The sequence below is a fragment of the Oculina patagonica genome, chromosome 3, assembly GCF_052425735.1.
Source record: "Oculina patagonica isolate OP01 chromosome 3, crgOcupat, whole genome shotgun sequence".
Lineage (NCBI taxonomy): Eukaryota > Metazoa > Cnidaria > Anthozoa > Scleractinia > Oculinidae > Oculina > Oculina patagonica.
In genome coordinates, this window is record NC_135760.1 from 13,389,382 (window position 1) to 13,404,901 (window position 15,520).

Consider the following 15,520-nt stretch of genomic DNA (forward strand, 5'->3'; position numbering starts at 1 on the left):
GTTGCCAACTAAAACACATGGGAACGAGGCTGTCCTGGTTTGTTTCCAAGTGAAGTAAATACAGGGAGGAATCTGGAACCTAGTTTCATTCGTTCCAATGTCGTTCCAAGATGGAGGTTTGATGCAGATTATCCCGGAGATATTTTAGTTCAAAATGACCGAGAAAAAGGACGAGTTTCTTCGTATAGGCGGCGATTCAGATTTCCAAGGTCGTAGTAATTCGATTTTTGCATGTCTAGACAAGCTCGAACCTGAGCAAAAGACTGAAACGAGTGAAACTGAATCGAAGCCAGTTGGACCTCGTGCACCGAAACGTGTGCCAGATCATGTTTTGCACCCTGAAAAATGGACCAAGTATAGTCTAGAGGAGGACGGCAGTGAAAAGAACGCTGGTATGACTGGTGATGCCTTAAACAGACATACAGCTCTCTCCTTCATGGACGAGATTCGCAAAAGAAAGGAAAATTCTAGCAAAACAAATGCAGAATTAGAATCTGACGTAGTGATGACAGAAAAACACGTCTTTTCCAAATCGGCTGTCAAACACAAAATGGAAGTAGATGAAGTTCCTCCTCGGTCCGTGGTTGTTGAGGGTGTCAACGTTATGCCTGAGTATGTGATAGGACAATCTCCAGCTAAAACACCTAAAAAACAGCCACAGGCACATTCAGCTGATAAGACGAAACACTCCCCAGGGGAAGTGGTCTCTCTTGAACACTTGGAAGAGAAAGAAACTATAGACAGTGCTTCGGGGAGCAAAGGTCAGGTCTCTGACTCTGCAGGGGAACAGAAAGAGAAAGCAACATTTACTAAAAGGAAGGTCAAGGCTCGTGGGGGACTGCGTGAACACAAATCATCAGCAGATGATGAATAATTCATAAAAACTGTGAACCTGTTTCCACATGCGATCAGGCGTTCTTTTTCTCACAGTGGGAGGTCAAAAGAACGCCTGATTGCGGTTAACTTGTTAGTTGCCCTGTGGCAAAGAGAACTCTCTTTACCGTTCTTATGGGGATTGAGTATTTAGTAGATTCTCTGCCCAGCACAATGCATCTTTGTAGATTTAAAGGAATCATGTTACATGTACCTGTTGATTTGCTTATGTATAATAAAGTTATTCAAATGTATGATAATGGACAGTGGCAGGCAGGACAGTTTCTGTGTGGAGAGACATCCATTATGAACACCTTCTTAACTGAGCAGCTAATCATAGTTACCTGTTAAAGTGACATATCTTACCATGGCAACCATGTTTTGACAGCCATGTTATCCCAAAGTCAGTCTATTAATATTTATAGATTTACTTTACTATGATGGTGATAGATGTGGATCATGTACATATCCCATAAACTAAAATGGCCTAATGTTTTTTTGTAACAGGAACTTTAATGTAACTGCTTGCAATAGGTTACTCTGCACAGTGTTATGAGGAAATAGAGCAATTTCTGTCCTCTGCTGTGCTATGAACTGCAATTTGGTCAGGGGCCAACTTGTTTTATGCTCCGAAAAGATTAGAAAACTTAAACTCAGCACTTTATTCATATCAGTATTATTAAACAAATATCTAATTATGGTAATTCAAACATGTTCCTAACAGTTGAAAACAAGGAGCCTGCATATGCAGATGGATTTCAATGCTGTCTACAGGAAGTTGTTCATTTACAGTAAAGTATTATAAGAAAATCTACAGACTATTGAATATCTTCTTACATAGTCTACTTCGCAGCCGCTTTTTGGGACGTCACGCAACACTCCCCCCAAAGAAGCTCTTTGGGGGGAGCGTTGCGTGACGTCCCAAAAAGCGACTGCGAAGGAGACTAGCTGTTACAGAGATCACTAGAGTTATTGTAGGCACTGTCACAATTGTTACTCGAGCAATCAAACCATTTTTCGCTTACTAAATCTATCGTAAAACTTTGGTGATTCTGCAGTACCAAATGACTGCTGTAATTGTGGCACTTCACGAGAATAAAAGCGCCTTTCTATCACTTTATCAAAGAAAGCGCATAACTTTCTGGCGTTATGAGATCCAGGCTTGAGTTGTTTCATGTCTGTACAGTTCAGATTTATCATATCAGCACCAATTTCTTCAGCAAGATTTAATCCCCTGGAGGAATTTAGAATTCGTGCAGTTCCTGCTTGATCTAGCTTAGTGCCAATGATTATGACTGGAATCTGGTTTCCTGCAAACTGTTCAGAGTCATAGTCCTCACCGATATCAATGGAAAACTCAAACCAACTGTCTTTGTTAGAAGGTTTATGTTGCTTGGTACTCAAGACACTGTTGCTTTCTTTGCCAGAACCTAGCACCTCTGCTAGCCACCGTCTAAGATTTGTAAATGACTTCTTGTTTGTCAAATCGTGAACAAGAATCAATCCATTGACACCGTTATAAAATATTGATCGGCTGTTTTCGTGGCTGGCAGAGCCTCCGACATCCCAAAACTCCAGGAAAAAGCTTTTCGTTCCTGGCATGCCTTCTTTGTAGTCGTAGAGTTTTACCTCCACAGTACAGCCTATTGTCCATCCCGGGGTCGAAAGACTTTCATCGTGGCAAATATGATGAACTAAAGAGGTCTTTCCGACGCCTGAATCACCAACAACTAAAATCTTGACTTTCTCCAAGGCAGCCATTTTGCATCTGACACGTCGTACGCAAATAGACTGGGCTCTAGTCACCAGTACTTTTCTTCCTCCGAAAACGCCTTGTGAATTTTCTTTATTGACTGAAAACAGAAAAAATATTCATCACATAGCCTTCTTCACCATGTCTGTGTCGACCCTTGTAAAAGCCCAGTGGCTACGCCAATTGATGCTTCAAAAAACAAAATATCTGCGAGTTTTGGATGCGTCTTGGCACCTCCCAAAGGAAAATCGTGATCCGAAGAAAGAGTTTGAGGCGCACAGGATTCCAGGGGCAAAGTTTTTCGACATTGAAGAGTGCGTGGACAAGTCGTCACCTTACGACCACATGTTGCCAAATACCGAAGATTTCTCAAACTATGTTCGCAGTCTTGGAATCAAGAACGACAGCCATGTTATTGTGTACGATAACAACAAAGCTGGTTTATTCTCGGCTCCCCGGGTGTGGTGGATGTTTCGTGCATTCGGGCACGATCGGGTATCACTTCTGGATGGCGGGTTTCCAAAGTGGTGTGCAGAGGGTTATCCAGTTAAATCAGGACCAGAGAGTTCAAAACCAATTGAAGGTAACAGCTGGTCTTGTAGATTTAAAATTACTTGTAAAACATGGAGGTCCAGGGTTTTAGCAGGGACAGTCTGCTAAAACCTAAGAAGGGTGGGGTGGATCATGTTGTTGTCACCCATCTTGATTACCGACAGAACCTCATCGAACAGTAGTTACTGCGCTAAGAATGTCAAACGTCACCAAAAATTACCATTCTGCTGCAAAATTGCCTTATCATATAGAGACTGAAATACTTTCTATTTTCACACAAAAATTACTCACCCTACCCCTATCTAGGACTGCAGATTTCATCACATTTTTTGGGGGGGCGGGGGAGTAGTATTCTAACATTCTTCTATTTTGTTATATTTTAATTTATGTTGTTTTTTTAAATTTTCACAGATGGTGGCCCATTCAAAGCAACCTTTAATACATCCATGTTCTGTGACTTTGATTTTGTGAAAGCCAATTTAGCACATCCAACCATACAAGTCGCTGATGCACGATCACCTGGCAGATTCTTTGGAACTGAACCAGAGCCACGCCCTAACTTCCCGTCTGGTCACATTCCACATGCAAAAAGTTTCCACTACGCTCTGTGTTTAGATCCCGAAACACAGCTGATGAAAGATCCCGAGCAGTTGAAGAAAGTTTTTGAGGATGCGGGAATTGATCTTAGAAAACCTCTTATCACATCCTGTGGATCTGGGATCTCAGCATGTATCTTGGCTTTGGCTGTACACCTTTGTGGGAAAACAACAGACACCATGGTTTATGATGGATCTTGGGTAGAGTGGGCACAACGTGCTACTCCTAATATGATTGAAAAGAATTAAGAATTTTTAACACTTCCTTATATAAATTTTCTGCAGTGATGTACAAACAAGGAACATTGTAATTTTGACAGAAAATTGCATCTGTTTAAAATATTTTAATCAAAGGCTCTTTAAAAAACTGTAATGACAGATTTCCATACCCTTTCCTATACCTAAACTTGTGAAATCCCTTCCCTTTTATATACCAAAAGCCTGAAAAAGGTACCCCTTTCATGCGGAGCCTCCTAAATAGGCCATTATAAGGAGTACCCCCCCCCCTCCCCCGGGTATAAATGTCACATTGAACTGGATGGAGAATCAATTGTGGAGGGGTTTAGTAATAAACTTAAAATAAATGTATGCTATGTTCATTAAGTTATTGTCATAAAAAGCTAAGCATCTGATGCAATAATGACACACAGAGTTAAGCCTTAAGGTCTCTACATAAAAATTAATACAACAATCTGAAAGTTTTTTCTTTTGATCAATACCCTACAGTGTATTATTTTATTTATCGAACACTGACCCAGCTGGGTCACATTAACACATTCTATGTATCACATTATAAAAAGCAGTTTTTTAGCTTTTTTAAAACACTTTGATTTGATGTAAAATACTTTTATGTTGTACATTACTAAATTTAAATCGTGGAGCACCTGGAAACTAGCGAACAGCTAAGCGTGTACTTGTCCACATTTAATAAAGTATGTCTTATGTCTATGTCTTATACAAGCCTTGTAAAATAAACACAATATTTGAATAATTCCTTGTTAGATCACCTTATTAAAAAACGAAATTGCCTGTCAATTAACTTAATCATCCAAAAGCACTTCCTTTTAAATAAAGAAAACACTTTTCTGTGACCGGTTCTATAATTTTTGTACTGTTAAAGACAAACACTTATTGTCACATCACTGTTACTCTACACTTTATATTTATCATGTGATCTATATCACACTTGTCAAACTCAGGCATTTTATGTACAAAATTACTTATAAATAACCTTTCTATTATTTAACAATTAACAATGCCATGTTTTCTTGGATTATTTTCTTTATAAAATGTAACATAATATCTACGAAATTATAAGGCATTATGTATTGACAACTAATAGCAGTAGTTCCACAAGCCAAAAATTTAATAATGCCAGTTTTTAAAGGGAACCTCTTCTTGAGGCAAGTTGACGTTGAGTTGTTTGAATTAATGCCTAAACTACAAATTTTACAGGACAGGGGAGAAACAACATTTAATAACAACCGTAAACGGAAAAGATTATGGCTTTTAAATTTCCCGCTCGGCGCCATTTTGGAATTTATGACGTCAGTGCGTTGCCCAATTGTTTCACACAAAAGAACCTCAGCTTTCTAATAATAGCGGCAACGCAGTGACGTCATAAAATTCAAAATGGCGGCACGCGGGAAATTTAAAAGCACAAAAATTGACAAATCAAAGGCCCAGTATTCTAATGAAAAAACGAATCCGCGACTTTAAACAACCAAAACGATTTTAGACTGTGGTAAACTTATTATTTTGACCAGAACTGTTTTACAGTCGAGGTTCCCTTTAACATATACCTACGAAGTCATAACTGACTTCAGTTACTGTGTATAAAACAAGTATATTTCTAGTCTTTTTATGTAGCCAAGTTCTTGCAATGTGATACAACAACTAGGGATTTTCAGGAATCTACACATATTATCTGTAAATACAACTAAAAAATAGTGGAAGTTGAAAAAACACTTAGTCTGCCTTTTTTCTGTAAAGGATCCGATGTCTAGCATCATAGGCCAGCCTTCAATGTGTGCAGAGCTAGATAAATGTTGTTAGTGTTCCAAAGTAAACTAGGTCTGGTGTGTTTTGAAAAGTAGTCTTGCTTGAGTCAGTTGTCCACATCCTCAGGGTATTGTTGTTGTAAGCATTCATTTGGTATGTACTGGCTTCCAGTAAAACCTTTAAAGTACTTCCCCAGTTCAGGATGTGGGTTCAATGGCTGGTTAGGATCTTCCCTCAAGTTAACTGCAAGAAGAAATGAGAGATAAACACTTAAGGTCATTGCCCTATATTGCAATGCGCATCCTTACTGTGCAGAATTTTATGCGCTTTTAGCGCATGCACATAAACAAAATGGCGGCTTTTTTCTATGCGACTTAGTCTGCGAAAGTCTCTTTCTCGTAAACAAGTATGGTGACCTATCAATTTTTTCTCATATTTTGGGTGTAGCGATCAAGTTTTTTCTGTAAAAACGAAAACAGATCAATTTCTATGTTTGAAAAATAAATTATCACTGGAAATGTGTAATTTGCCAGTACTCGAAAGGGAATTATTAAGGAACTATGTGGTACATACAAGATCTTCCTGCTCCTAAATGAACATGGGGACCCCACTTTTTTATTTCAAAATATAAGTCCCCTATAGGTAATCAACAAGTAGGCAAAGTTTGGTTGAAAATATACCTATGTTCAGTACTATTTTGGGGCAATGTCCTTAATCATCGCCCTGCAGATTATATAGTGACTGTGTGTGAAATATTACAATTTGAATTTTACTCCATTGAATAATTGGAAAAACTTGGCTTACTGTGAGCAGCATATCTTTGCGAGCCATCATCGCCAAGCACATTGTAAAATGGCTGATTACGACCACCAGGTGAACGATCAACACCCATTTGCTGAATCCATGACTCATCCATCTTACAAACAGGATCCCAACCATAGATAACACAGCCATAATGGTACCTGAAGAACAAGACATGGCCCAGTGACTAAAATATGGGACATGTGCATTGCTGATTAGGTGCCTATTTACTGGGAAGGCTACCCGTGACTGGTCAGTGATAGTTTTGTTGCAAGAGTTGTCCCTTTCCTTTGAGTTCTGGGGTCTTGCACTGAGTGATGTAAGTGACTCAGTCTACTCAGTAGCCTGCTTGTTTTCATCAATCACAGCCAGTCAGCGTGCTACATGCAATGATGCATAATCAGTGGTAATTTTTTTTTTTTTTTTTTTTTCCTTTTTTTTTTTTTATCCAACCCCATAACCCAATGAAGACGCAGTACTAGAAGTCAAGATATCCGGATGTACATCTCATGGTACAGTATATACCGGTATATGTAGATCTCAAGTGACTACAACAAGACCAAACAGTGATACTTTATTGTTTTAGTGTTTTATCATGTTGATTCTTTCTTAACTTTGATTTGGCTTGATAGTAGTAGGCTATTTGAAGAAATGATGACTGGACAGAAAATCATGTTTAATTGTTATCTGTCATCTAACAAATAATATTAATGGCAATTAACTGATAGCTGTATGACTAACTGTCACTGTAAGGCACAAGTAAATAACTTAGATGAAGTCTGACAAAGTCAATTTCTATAATCTATACTTACAACTTGTGCCTCATAACCATTCCAACTTTAAATCCAACTTGAGAATGGCTTGGATCAGATCTTAGTTTCTGATGTTAAAAACAGATTGAAGGCAAGAGATTAGAGAAGAACACTTTGAAAGGTTAAGGAGAGAATTTGAATTTGACTTACTATTTGTTGCATCTAATAAGCATAAAAATGTACAGTCTCAGATCAGAAAGTAAATTTAATTCGAACATTGATGGGCATTATGTATTCTTGAAATTGACTAACAGATTCAAATTTCAAATAATCAATTCATGAATGTACTCTAGGGTGGCACACTTCACCTGCCGCTGTCTTCTAAATTGCCAAATTAAACACCCCGAGGGGGGAGATACTCCCTATAATGACCTATAATACAGGAAGAAAAGGGGTACCTTTTCCAGGCTTCAGGTATATAAAAGGGTAGGGATTTCACAAGTTCAGGTATATGAAAGGGTAGGAAATTCTGTCATTAAGATATTTAAAAGGGCCTTTAAATTAACTTATGGCTGTATCGTCTAAATTTATTAAGGGATACATAAAAATGTCAAGAAAACGTCCTGTTTTAAGCATGTCGTGTCGTGTAGGTATATGAAAGGGATACCTTTTTCTATAAAAGGTATACGAAAGGGGTGCTTTTTCGGTCAAAGTAGTATGGACCTCGGGGTGAAGCCTCCCCATATAAAACCTTTTTTAATGCCCCCCCCCCCCTGGGACTCTAGGGTGGCACACTCCATCTGGCATGACTGTAAGTGCTGTCTAAATTGGCCAGTTCAATGCAGATCCAGCACACCTAACCTAGCATAATCACAAATTATTTATTTCAATAATACACACAAAGCGTATTACTGTTAATAAAATCTATCTTGTCATACTGGTTGTGGAGGATTATTGAGATTATCTTCCAAATCCTGCTGGACTTTTTTGTGGTTGGCTCTTTCAAGAAGATTCTCCACAATTCCTCTACGTATTGGGACTGCAGTTGCTAGCAGGGTTTCAAGGCTGTCAATTGCCTATAGAAGATATTTAAAAAATAATTATTATTTTAGATCTAATTACATGTTATGCAACACTAGGTAGTGGTAGCTGCAACGTTGGTTTATTTTGAATTGTATTAATAAATTTGAAACACATAAAAAGATTGTATAGAAATGGATAATTATTTTTATTATATAAAATGCAGTGGTATACCAAGTGGTAGAAAATTTATAAAAATGGTATCACAAATGTGGATAAAAATGATATCCACACATGTAAGATATCATTTTTGACCAATCAGCTCGCAGAGTAATTGCCATGTTTTAATGCTCAATGATCAGCCAAAGTTTATCAATATTAAGTTGAAACATCTTCAGTTCTTCCTTAAAAATATTCAGAAATTTTCGGAAAAGTTCGGAAATAATTTGTTCAGAAACATTTGTACGACTTTCAGACAACATTTTGGATATCCTGGGAAATCTTCGGAAAATCAAAGGGAATCTTTGGAAAATCGTCAAAAACCTTGTTTTCAGTAGGTTTGGAAAATAAAGAAAATAATACTGGTTGCTTGGAGGTATGAAATTTATCTTTGAGTGTTCAAATCGATATCTTGTTTATTTGCTGTGCCCACTAAAGAGACATCTATTTGAACACTCAAAGATAAATTTTATATCCCCGAGCAACCCTCTATATAAATAAGACAATAATTACCCACCAACAATTTATTTATAAATAAGCTACAATTTACTCTTGTAACCAAATGTACCTCCTCCAAGTCAATTCCCAAGTGAACCTGTATTCTTGCCAGAAGCAGTCTGCTATCTTTATCATCAGGGTCAAGAAACAGTGCTAGGTCTAGAGAAGAATGCAGACCACTCAACCTGTGGAAAAAGACAACAAACTTGTGATACAATCATCAAAACCTTAAGTGGACAGTGTTTTTACTGTATAGTGTGGTGGACTGTCTAATGAAGGGAGAACTCCAGCCTGCCCTTGTGAGATTAGTCTCCCTTAAGCCATGCAACGCTCCTCCACTCAAATGGCTGCTCACATTCAAACAAATTCCTTTCCACCATTTCAACCAATCACCATTCGTTTGTGAGGAGGAGCATTGCATGAAAACACTAAAAATGGCTGCAAGGGAGACTATTTTGAGATTCATGACAGTGCAAGGCTGGAAGTGCATACTATCAATAACTTCACTATCAATAAACTGATAAAAAGAAACAATAATGGGAGTGAAGGGAACTGACATCTAGGGTACATTATCTGAGCAAACTTTAGTGACCAAATTCTTGTTGGGATATTTGATCTACCGGTATTGGTTTTAATCTTTTTTAAACCTGCAGATTGACAAGTAAGCTGGAATTTTAGTTATTTATTTGATATGTGAGTACCCACCGACTGCCTGGCTGTTCTACTGTCCTGTAGCTATTGACGATATTGGCTACCATACGAATAAAAACCTGCAGGTCAACGCAGATATAAAATCAACATGATAACCATACTCACTGGTACATTAGTGATAAGAAAAATGTTACTAATAATTAAACTTAGTGTTGTGGTTTAGTTTCAAAAGAAGTACAGGTTTCTTGACAAATGCAACATGTATAATTTGCATTTTTTGTTCTGTCTCTTTTCTGAGAGCCAGAAGATAATTTTGGGTACTGAGATTAAAAACAACCGAAAAAAACAACAGATTATTCCAAGTATAAAGAAACTATAAAAAAAATCTACAGAAGAAACCAAGGCGTTATTAACAAAATTATATTTCAGCTTTGTGTTGTGCACTTTTCTAAGTCAATTTTGTAGTACCGGTACTCTTCTGATTAACCCCTAAACTGTACTGCACTCCATCCCATTTTCCTCGATAATTATTACCGTACTAACAATGTCTTTTTAGTCAATATAATTATTCCAGTCAATTTTTTTACCTGTGCAGGAGTAGCTTTTACAAAAAGAGCATTTCCACTGGACCCCATGCTTGTCATTGATCCATAAAGCAAATCCAGGCACTGCTCCTCGGTCAGAAATCTTCCTCCACCAAAGCAGTCTATGTATTTGTATGCAGATGAATCATCTACCCTGCCAAACAAAGGAAAAACTAACTGACTGCATTATCCATAGGACAATGATTGATTCTTTGAACACCCGGGCCTAAAATGGTCGAATTGTGATTGGCATTAATTTTGATTAATAAGGAAGAAAGAACTGGTCAGAAACAAAACATTGTCAGTCTGCAAGTCTGTAGGATTACTAGCTTAGTTATGTATGTAGCTTACTGTGGGTCCAGGCTAGATCTCCATCGCAGCAAAAAATGGCTGGGAAAATTGACCTGTAAAAAAATTAGAATTACATACAGTCAAAGCTCTCGTATAAGTGAACACCCTCGGGATGTGAAAAAAGTGTCCGTAACTGGAGCTGGCCGCGTACGAGAATGTTTCGTAAGCGGCCACTAGAGGTGTAGGGGATAGATGGCCGCTTACAGGAGCTTGCCCAGCTAACAATAACCGGACGGACTTGGATGACAACAAAACAAACACAGAAATATGGTACTGCAATTACTGTAAATTAAATCATTGTGACGAACGGCAATGTGAAGTCGATTGATAAAAACAAGATACAGAGGTTTTTATAGGATTTTCTTTAGGGTGTCCGCTTACAGGAGCTTAAAAACAAAGAAAAAGTCCAAGTCGTAATCTGTGAAAGTGTCCGCGGCCGCTTACGGGAATGTCCTCTTACAAGAATGTAAAAATACAGAGTTTGTATGGGAGTTAAAACAGGGTTTCAAACAAGGCGACCGTAAGTGGAGCTGTCTGCTTACGAGAGTGTCCATTAAGAGAGCTTCGACTGTAGTATGTGAAGTATATACTTTTTACAATACTTGTGGAAAATGGAAAGAGTTTGAACTAAAAATTTTGTTGGATTGGTGGCTAAAAAACCCAAATTAAGGGGATAAGAGCATGTTTGCCAATTTAGTATGCGCTACTTCTTTTTACTGACAGTGAAGTGCTACCAACATGTTGACTGATCAGCACAATAAGTCCAACACAGTGGTATACATTAGCTGAAACTGAGACTTTTTAGATCTCATTTACAGGAAAAGAACTTTCCATACTCACTGGTTCTAAACTAACTCCCAGTCTTCTTGCCACTGCTGCAAACAAAACTGCTAGAGTGATAGGGTTTCCAGTGCGATTTCTCACCACCTGGAAACAATACAGACTCAGCATAAATAGATTTCAACTATTACTGTGTGAAATGAGGCTTTGTAAGCACAATATTTTGATGTCAGATTACTAACAAGTGAATTTAGTTTAGTGAACAATTTCACTGTTCACACTACTGATAATAAAAATTAAATATAATAATATTAATAATAACAATAATAATAAAATAATAATCTTTATTTAGACAAGGTACTGTTTAAAGCTAGAAGCTTGTGGGGCTGTGTATTCCTGATCAAATTGGAATTTGGAAGTGTTGGTGGAAATTTGTGAAAGGGAGAAAACCTGAAAACCTGGAGAAAAACCCTTTGGAGCAAGGATGAGAACCAACAACAAACTCAACCCACATATGACGCAGAGTCTGGGAATCGAAACCGGGACACATCGGTAGGAGGTGAGTGCTCTCACACTGCGCAATCCTTGTTCCCCATTCACAAGAAAGATGCATGACAAGTGTAAAAGGGTTCTTATTGTGATCCAAATGTGCATACTATAATCTTGGCTAGGAAAAGCAGAGACTTCTTGACACTCAAATCTAACCACCATACGTCAGGTAAAGGGTACACCACCCATAATTTGGGGTGTTGAGTTTGTACGAGACAGCAAGACCGATATCTTTTCTGCAAGCTGAGACCTTTTTAGCCTTGCAAAAGAAATCAAAACTCCCTAGATGCGCATTTTTCGAAGGACCATTCACCACCCCTATAATTGCATGTTCTGTTACCAGGCCTGACCAATCGATGAAACTCGATTATCAGAAATCAATCAATCAATCGATCAATCAATATCAATCGATGATGGTTAGTAAATTGATATCAATTAGTATCGGCCAATCGATGACCAATCGATAGTCACAAATAAAATTTCCTTTATAATTACATTGATTGTCATCGATTGTTATCGATATCTCGCAGCGTACATGGGCATCCCCTGGACAATTTTCCAGGATATCCGGAAATAAATTTTCGCAATCCTAAAACAACTGATTGTCAGCTGAGTGCAGGATGTCTGAAGAGCAAGATAAAGCGAAAGACGTGACACTCGTAATTAAGTGCGTAGTCAAAGACTACCATGCCTGTGACTTCACCGTTGAAGTTGGTGAGGAGTTTGTGGCTAAGAGAAAATGGGAAGAGCGTAGAAACGCTTTTAAAGTAACTAATCAGTGTGGACAATTAGGCCATCTACAAGCTGGGCTGGTTTCTCCTCTCTGGCATTTAAATGCAGAAATCAATGCGTTAGTTAATTTTAAAATCCAGTTTCAAATGATTTTTCTGTATTTAATTCCCAGATTAAGTTTGTATTTTGTAGATTCTCATATTTCTCTAATTCCGTCGATTGCAGAACTGTAACAGGACCTCCAGCTAACGATACACATAACCAAAAAAAAAACGATTGATGAAAATCGATGATAATCGATGAAAATCGATGAAATTAAAAGTCACAAAATTTCCCGTCATCGATTGATCATCTATTCCCAATATCAATCGATTAATTGGCATTGATTGTTATCAATTGATATCGATTTGCATCTATTATCAGTTTCATCTATTGGTTAGGCCGCATCTGTTATCATCATGCAAAAAATAACCAACGTACATTGCTGACCTTATGACAGTACTATACCTGATGAAGTATTGAGTTATCCTTTTTATAATATTCATTGACATTGCCTTTAAACTGTAACTGTTGATACAGCACATGCTTGAGACAATCCAAGATCCTTAAACACGCCGTAGGGTGTGTAACTGTTGCAAACTCCTCACTACTTAGTGCCATTCGTTCTTCCAGTGGGGCAGCTGTAGCTGTGCTGTTTGTACTGCTGCTACTGCTATTACCTCTAAGATTCTCCTGTACAATGCAAGCGATTCTATCAAGTTCCAAGTATGTGTCATTCTCATTGATGTCCTCCTCGTTCAGAATCCATCTTCCAATCAACATGGCACCTGTCAAATGTACAATGTCAAAAAAACACCTTAAATTTTGCTAGTATATATAACCAGCTATTAAAAACTTAAAAATTTAACAAATGTCAAGTAATGATGATGACGACAATGACAATGATGATGATGATGATGATGATGATATTTATACAGGATAACCCTGTCAGTATAATAGGCGCTGGTATCAAAGGGGGTCCTGTTACTAAAATAAATATATAAAAATACTAAAAGTGCTTCATTTCACCTTTTTCTAGATGCTGTTGTTCTTCAGGTAATGCCAGAAACTTTTTCCATTCATCTTTAAGCTGGTGAATTTTTAGGTGGGACTGCACCTTTCTGGCATAATGTCTGTGGGTCAAATTAACTTTGCTAAAAGAAGAAAAGCAAAAAGGTTAATAGATTGTCAGTGTCTCAGGAATGTAAAAGATATGATACATGTAGAAAGAACTTTATAAAGCTCTCAATTGAAACGTAGCAAAAATGTCGTTTCCAAGTAAACAAACTGAAGTCAATTTCTAAAGAAGAAACATTTTTCAGAAGAAACATGGTGTTCGTAACATCTCTTATCTATTCTCATGTATACTAGTTGATTTATGAATCAGATTTGAAATACCGTAGGCCTCCTCTCGTTTTCTTTCAACCCCCCTCCCCCCTGCAAAAAAAAGAAGGGGAAAAAGAGGGAGGGCGCATAATAGAGCTTTCACATTTGCATTACAATTCAACAAAACTGTGAAACTAAGGGAAAAATACAGTTCAAGCATCTTTTAAGAATGAAGATGTGGAACATACAGTAGTCTATTTATCTCTAAGAAGAGGATAAAAAAACTACATGAGTGCATCATTGACAAGAGTAGCTGCTGCCTCTTTAGATATTCGTACGCCTTACCAGTCATCTCCTTGTAAAAGTTCATGCAGATTATCATTTACGTGGCAACAAAGAGCAGGATTCTCATTTGCTAAATACACAAATCTGTCAAGTTCCTTCTTGTAGACCTCAGCTTTGGTATAATATTTTTTTGTTATAATTTCTAGAGCATGGTGAATTTTGTGTTCCATCAGTATTCTGTCTCTGTATATTACCATCCAGTTTTCTTTTGGCTTGGTTCTCCAAAAATGCCACCTTTAAAAAAAATAACAAACTAAAAAAAATGATATTTTGAACTCAAGAAAATTCTATCTTGTTGGAACATGTTGCAAGTGTCCCATGCTATCTAACATGCTTATCCAACAAACTAGCATGAAAACGTTTGTTTGTTTGTTTACCTGCAGTTTTAGTCCCCTGTCATCATACATGAAAAACTAACAATCAGTTAGGCCATATCCTGAATATGCTAATGAGACCGTGATGTTGTTGTGTATTTTTACTAGCTTAAATCACTTAAATGTAAGCTTATTTTCATATCAAACAAGACATAGAGCCTGGAGAGAAACCATAGCGACATTTGCTTTTGATCTTGGAGTTCCATGTGATAATTTACTTAAAACACATTTATTTAGCACGACACGACTTATTTTTTGTGTTGTTTTGAATTTTCAGCTGACATTCAAGCTTGATAATAATACCTTGAAAGCGCCTTCTTTTTCCAAAGTTCATTTCCAGTTGCAATGATATTTAACCTTCTACAAACTTGCGAACAGTGACACAAGTCTTTGTGATCAATTATAGAGTAGGATAACACCATATCGATCAGTTCATCAGCCAACAGAAGCAAACTGCAGCTTTCTCCTTCGTCCTCCATCTTGAATTACTTGAAATTGAAGCCTGGGTCCCAGACTCCTTGCGGCTGGTGGGGGCGAGGGCCGAGGGATCTTTGAGACTACTAGACTCTTTTTTTTATCCTAGACCTTCCTTGGTCTGCTAAGTGGACAGGATACTATGCCCGGAAATAAAACTCTCTAAACATAATAATGTCAAGCTCGAAACAAGTCCTACAGTCGTTAAACAAACATAGGCACGCTAAGCGTGCAGGAGTTATTTTTTAAA

At 37.6% G+C, this 15,520-nt stretch overlaps 4 protein-coding genes across 4 annotated transcripts; 2 read left to right on the forward strand and 2 right to left on the reverse strand.

Annotated features, from left to right (window-relative positions):
- Positions 1 to 93: 93 nt before the first annotated feature.
- LOC144646790 (uncharacterized) lies at positions 94 to 1,127 on the forward strand. Its single transcript, XM_078506477.1, has one exon. The coding sequence runs from the start codon at positions 155 to 157 to the stop codon at positions 872 to 874; it is 720 nt and encodes a 239-aa protein (XP_078362603.1). The 5' UTR covers positions 94 to 154; the 3' UTR covers positions 875 to 1,127.
- A 239-nt stretch (positions 1,128 to 1,366) lies between these two features.
- On the reverse strand, positions 1,367 to 2,634 carry LOC144646787 (rab-like protein 3). The gene has a single exon (XM_078506474.1). The coding sequence runs from the start codon at positions 2,632 to 2,634 to the stop codon at positions 1,879 to 1,881; it is 756 nt and encodes a 251-aa protein (XP_078362600.1). The 3' UTR covers positions 1,367 to 1,878.
- Positions 2,635 to 2,697: 63 nt separating this feature from the next.
- Positions 2,698 to 4,865, forward strand: LOC144646783 (3-mercaptopyruvate sulfurtransferase-like). The gene is made up of 2 exons (XM_078506470.1): positions 2,698 to 3,209; positions 3,590 to 4,865. Exons 1-2 carry the CDS (start codon positions 2,768 to 2,770, stop codon positions 4,021 to 4,023), a joined length of 876 nt encoding a protein of 291 aa, XP_078362596.1. The 5' UTR covers positions 2,698 to 2,767; the 3' UTR covers positions 4,024 to 4,865.
- Positions 4,866 to 5,864: 999 nt separating this feature from the next.
- LOC144646748 (F-box only protein 21-like) lies at positions 5,865 to 15,280 on the reverse strand. Its single transcript, XM_078506431.1, has 13 exons — positions 15,100 to 15,280; positions 14,423 to 14,656; positions 13,781 to 13,905; positions 13,220 to 13,539; positions 11,492 to 11,578; positions 10,652 to 10,704; positions 10,304 to 10,454; positions 9,771 to 9,835; positions 9,136 to 9,250; positions 8,267 to 8,404; positions 7,389 to 7,456; positions 6,580 to 6,737; positions 5,865 to 6,018 (listed from the first exon to the last, which is right to left on the reverse strand). Exons 1-13 carry the CDS (start codon positions 15,273 to 15,275, stop codon positions 5,882 to 5,884), a joined length of 1,827 nt encoding a protein of 608 aa, XP_078362557.1. The 5' UTR covers positions 15,276 to 15,280; the 3' UTR covers positions 5,865 to 5,881.
- Between the last annotated feature and the right edge of the window lie 240 nt (positions 15,281 to 15,520).

Bases quoted from the DNA above. Each gene is read 5' to 3' on its own strand.
- LOC144646790 (XM_078506477.1), top strand. From the start codon at position 155: ATGACCGAGAAAAAGGACGAGTTTCTTCGTATAGGCGGCGATTCAGAT.
- LOC144646787 (XM_078506474.1), bottom strand. From the start codon at position 2,634: ATGGCTGCCTTGGAGAAAGTCAAGATTTTAGTTGTTGGTGATTCAGGC.
- LOC144646783 (XM_078506470.1), top strand. From the start codon at position 2,768: ATGTCTGTGTCGACCCTTGTAAAAGCCCAGTGGCTACGCCAATTGATG. The intron at 3,210-3,589 runs GTAACAGCTGGT...AAATTTTCACAG, and splicing joins GAGTTCAAAACCAATTGAAG to ATGGTGGCCCATTCAAAGCA.
- LOC144646748 (XM_078506431.1), bottom strand. From the start codon at position 15,275: ATGGAGGACGAAGGAGAAAGCTGCAGTTTGCTTCTGTTGGCTGATGAA. The intron at 14,657-15,099 runs GTATTATTATCA...TTTTTTTTAAAG, and splicing joins AAAAAGAAGGCGCTTTCAAG to GTGGCATTTTTGGAGAACCA. The intron at 13,906-14,422 runs GTAAGGCGTACG...TTCTTCTTTTAG, and splicing joins CTTTTACAAGGAGATGACTG to CAAAGTTAATTTGACCCACA.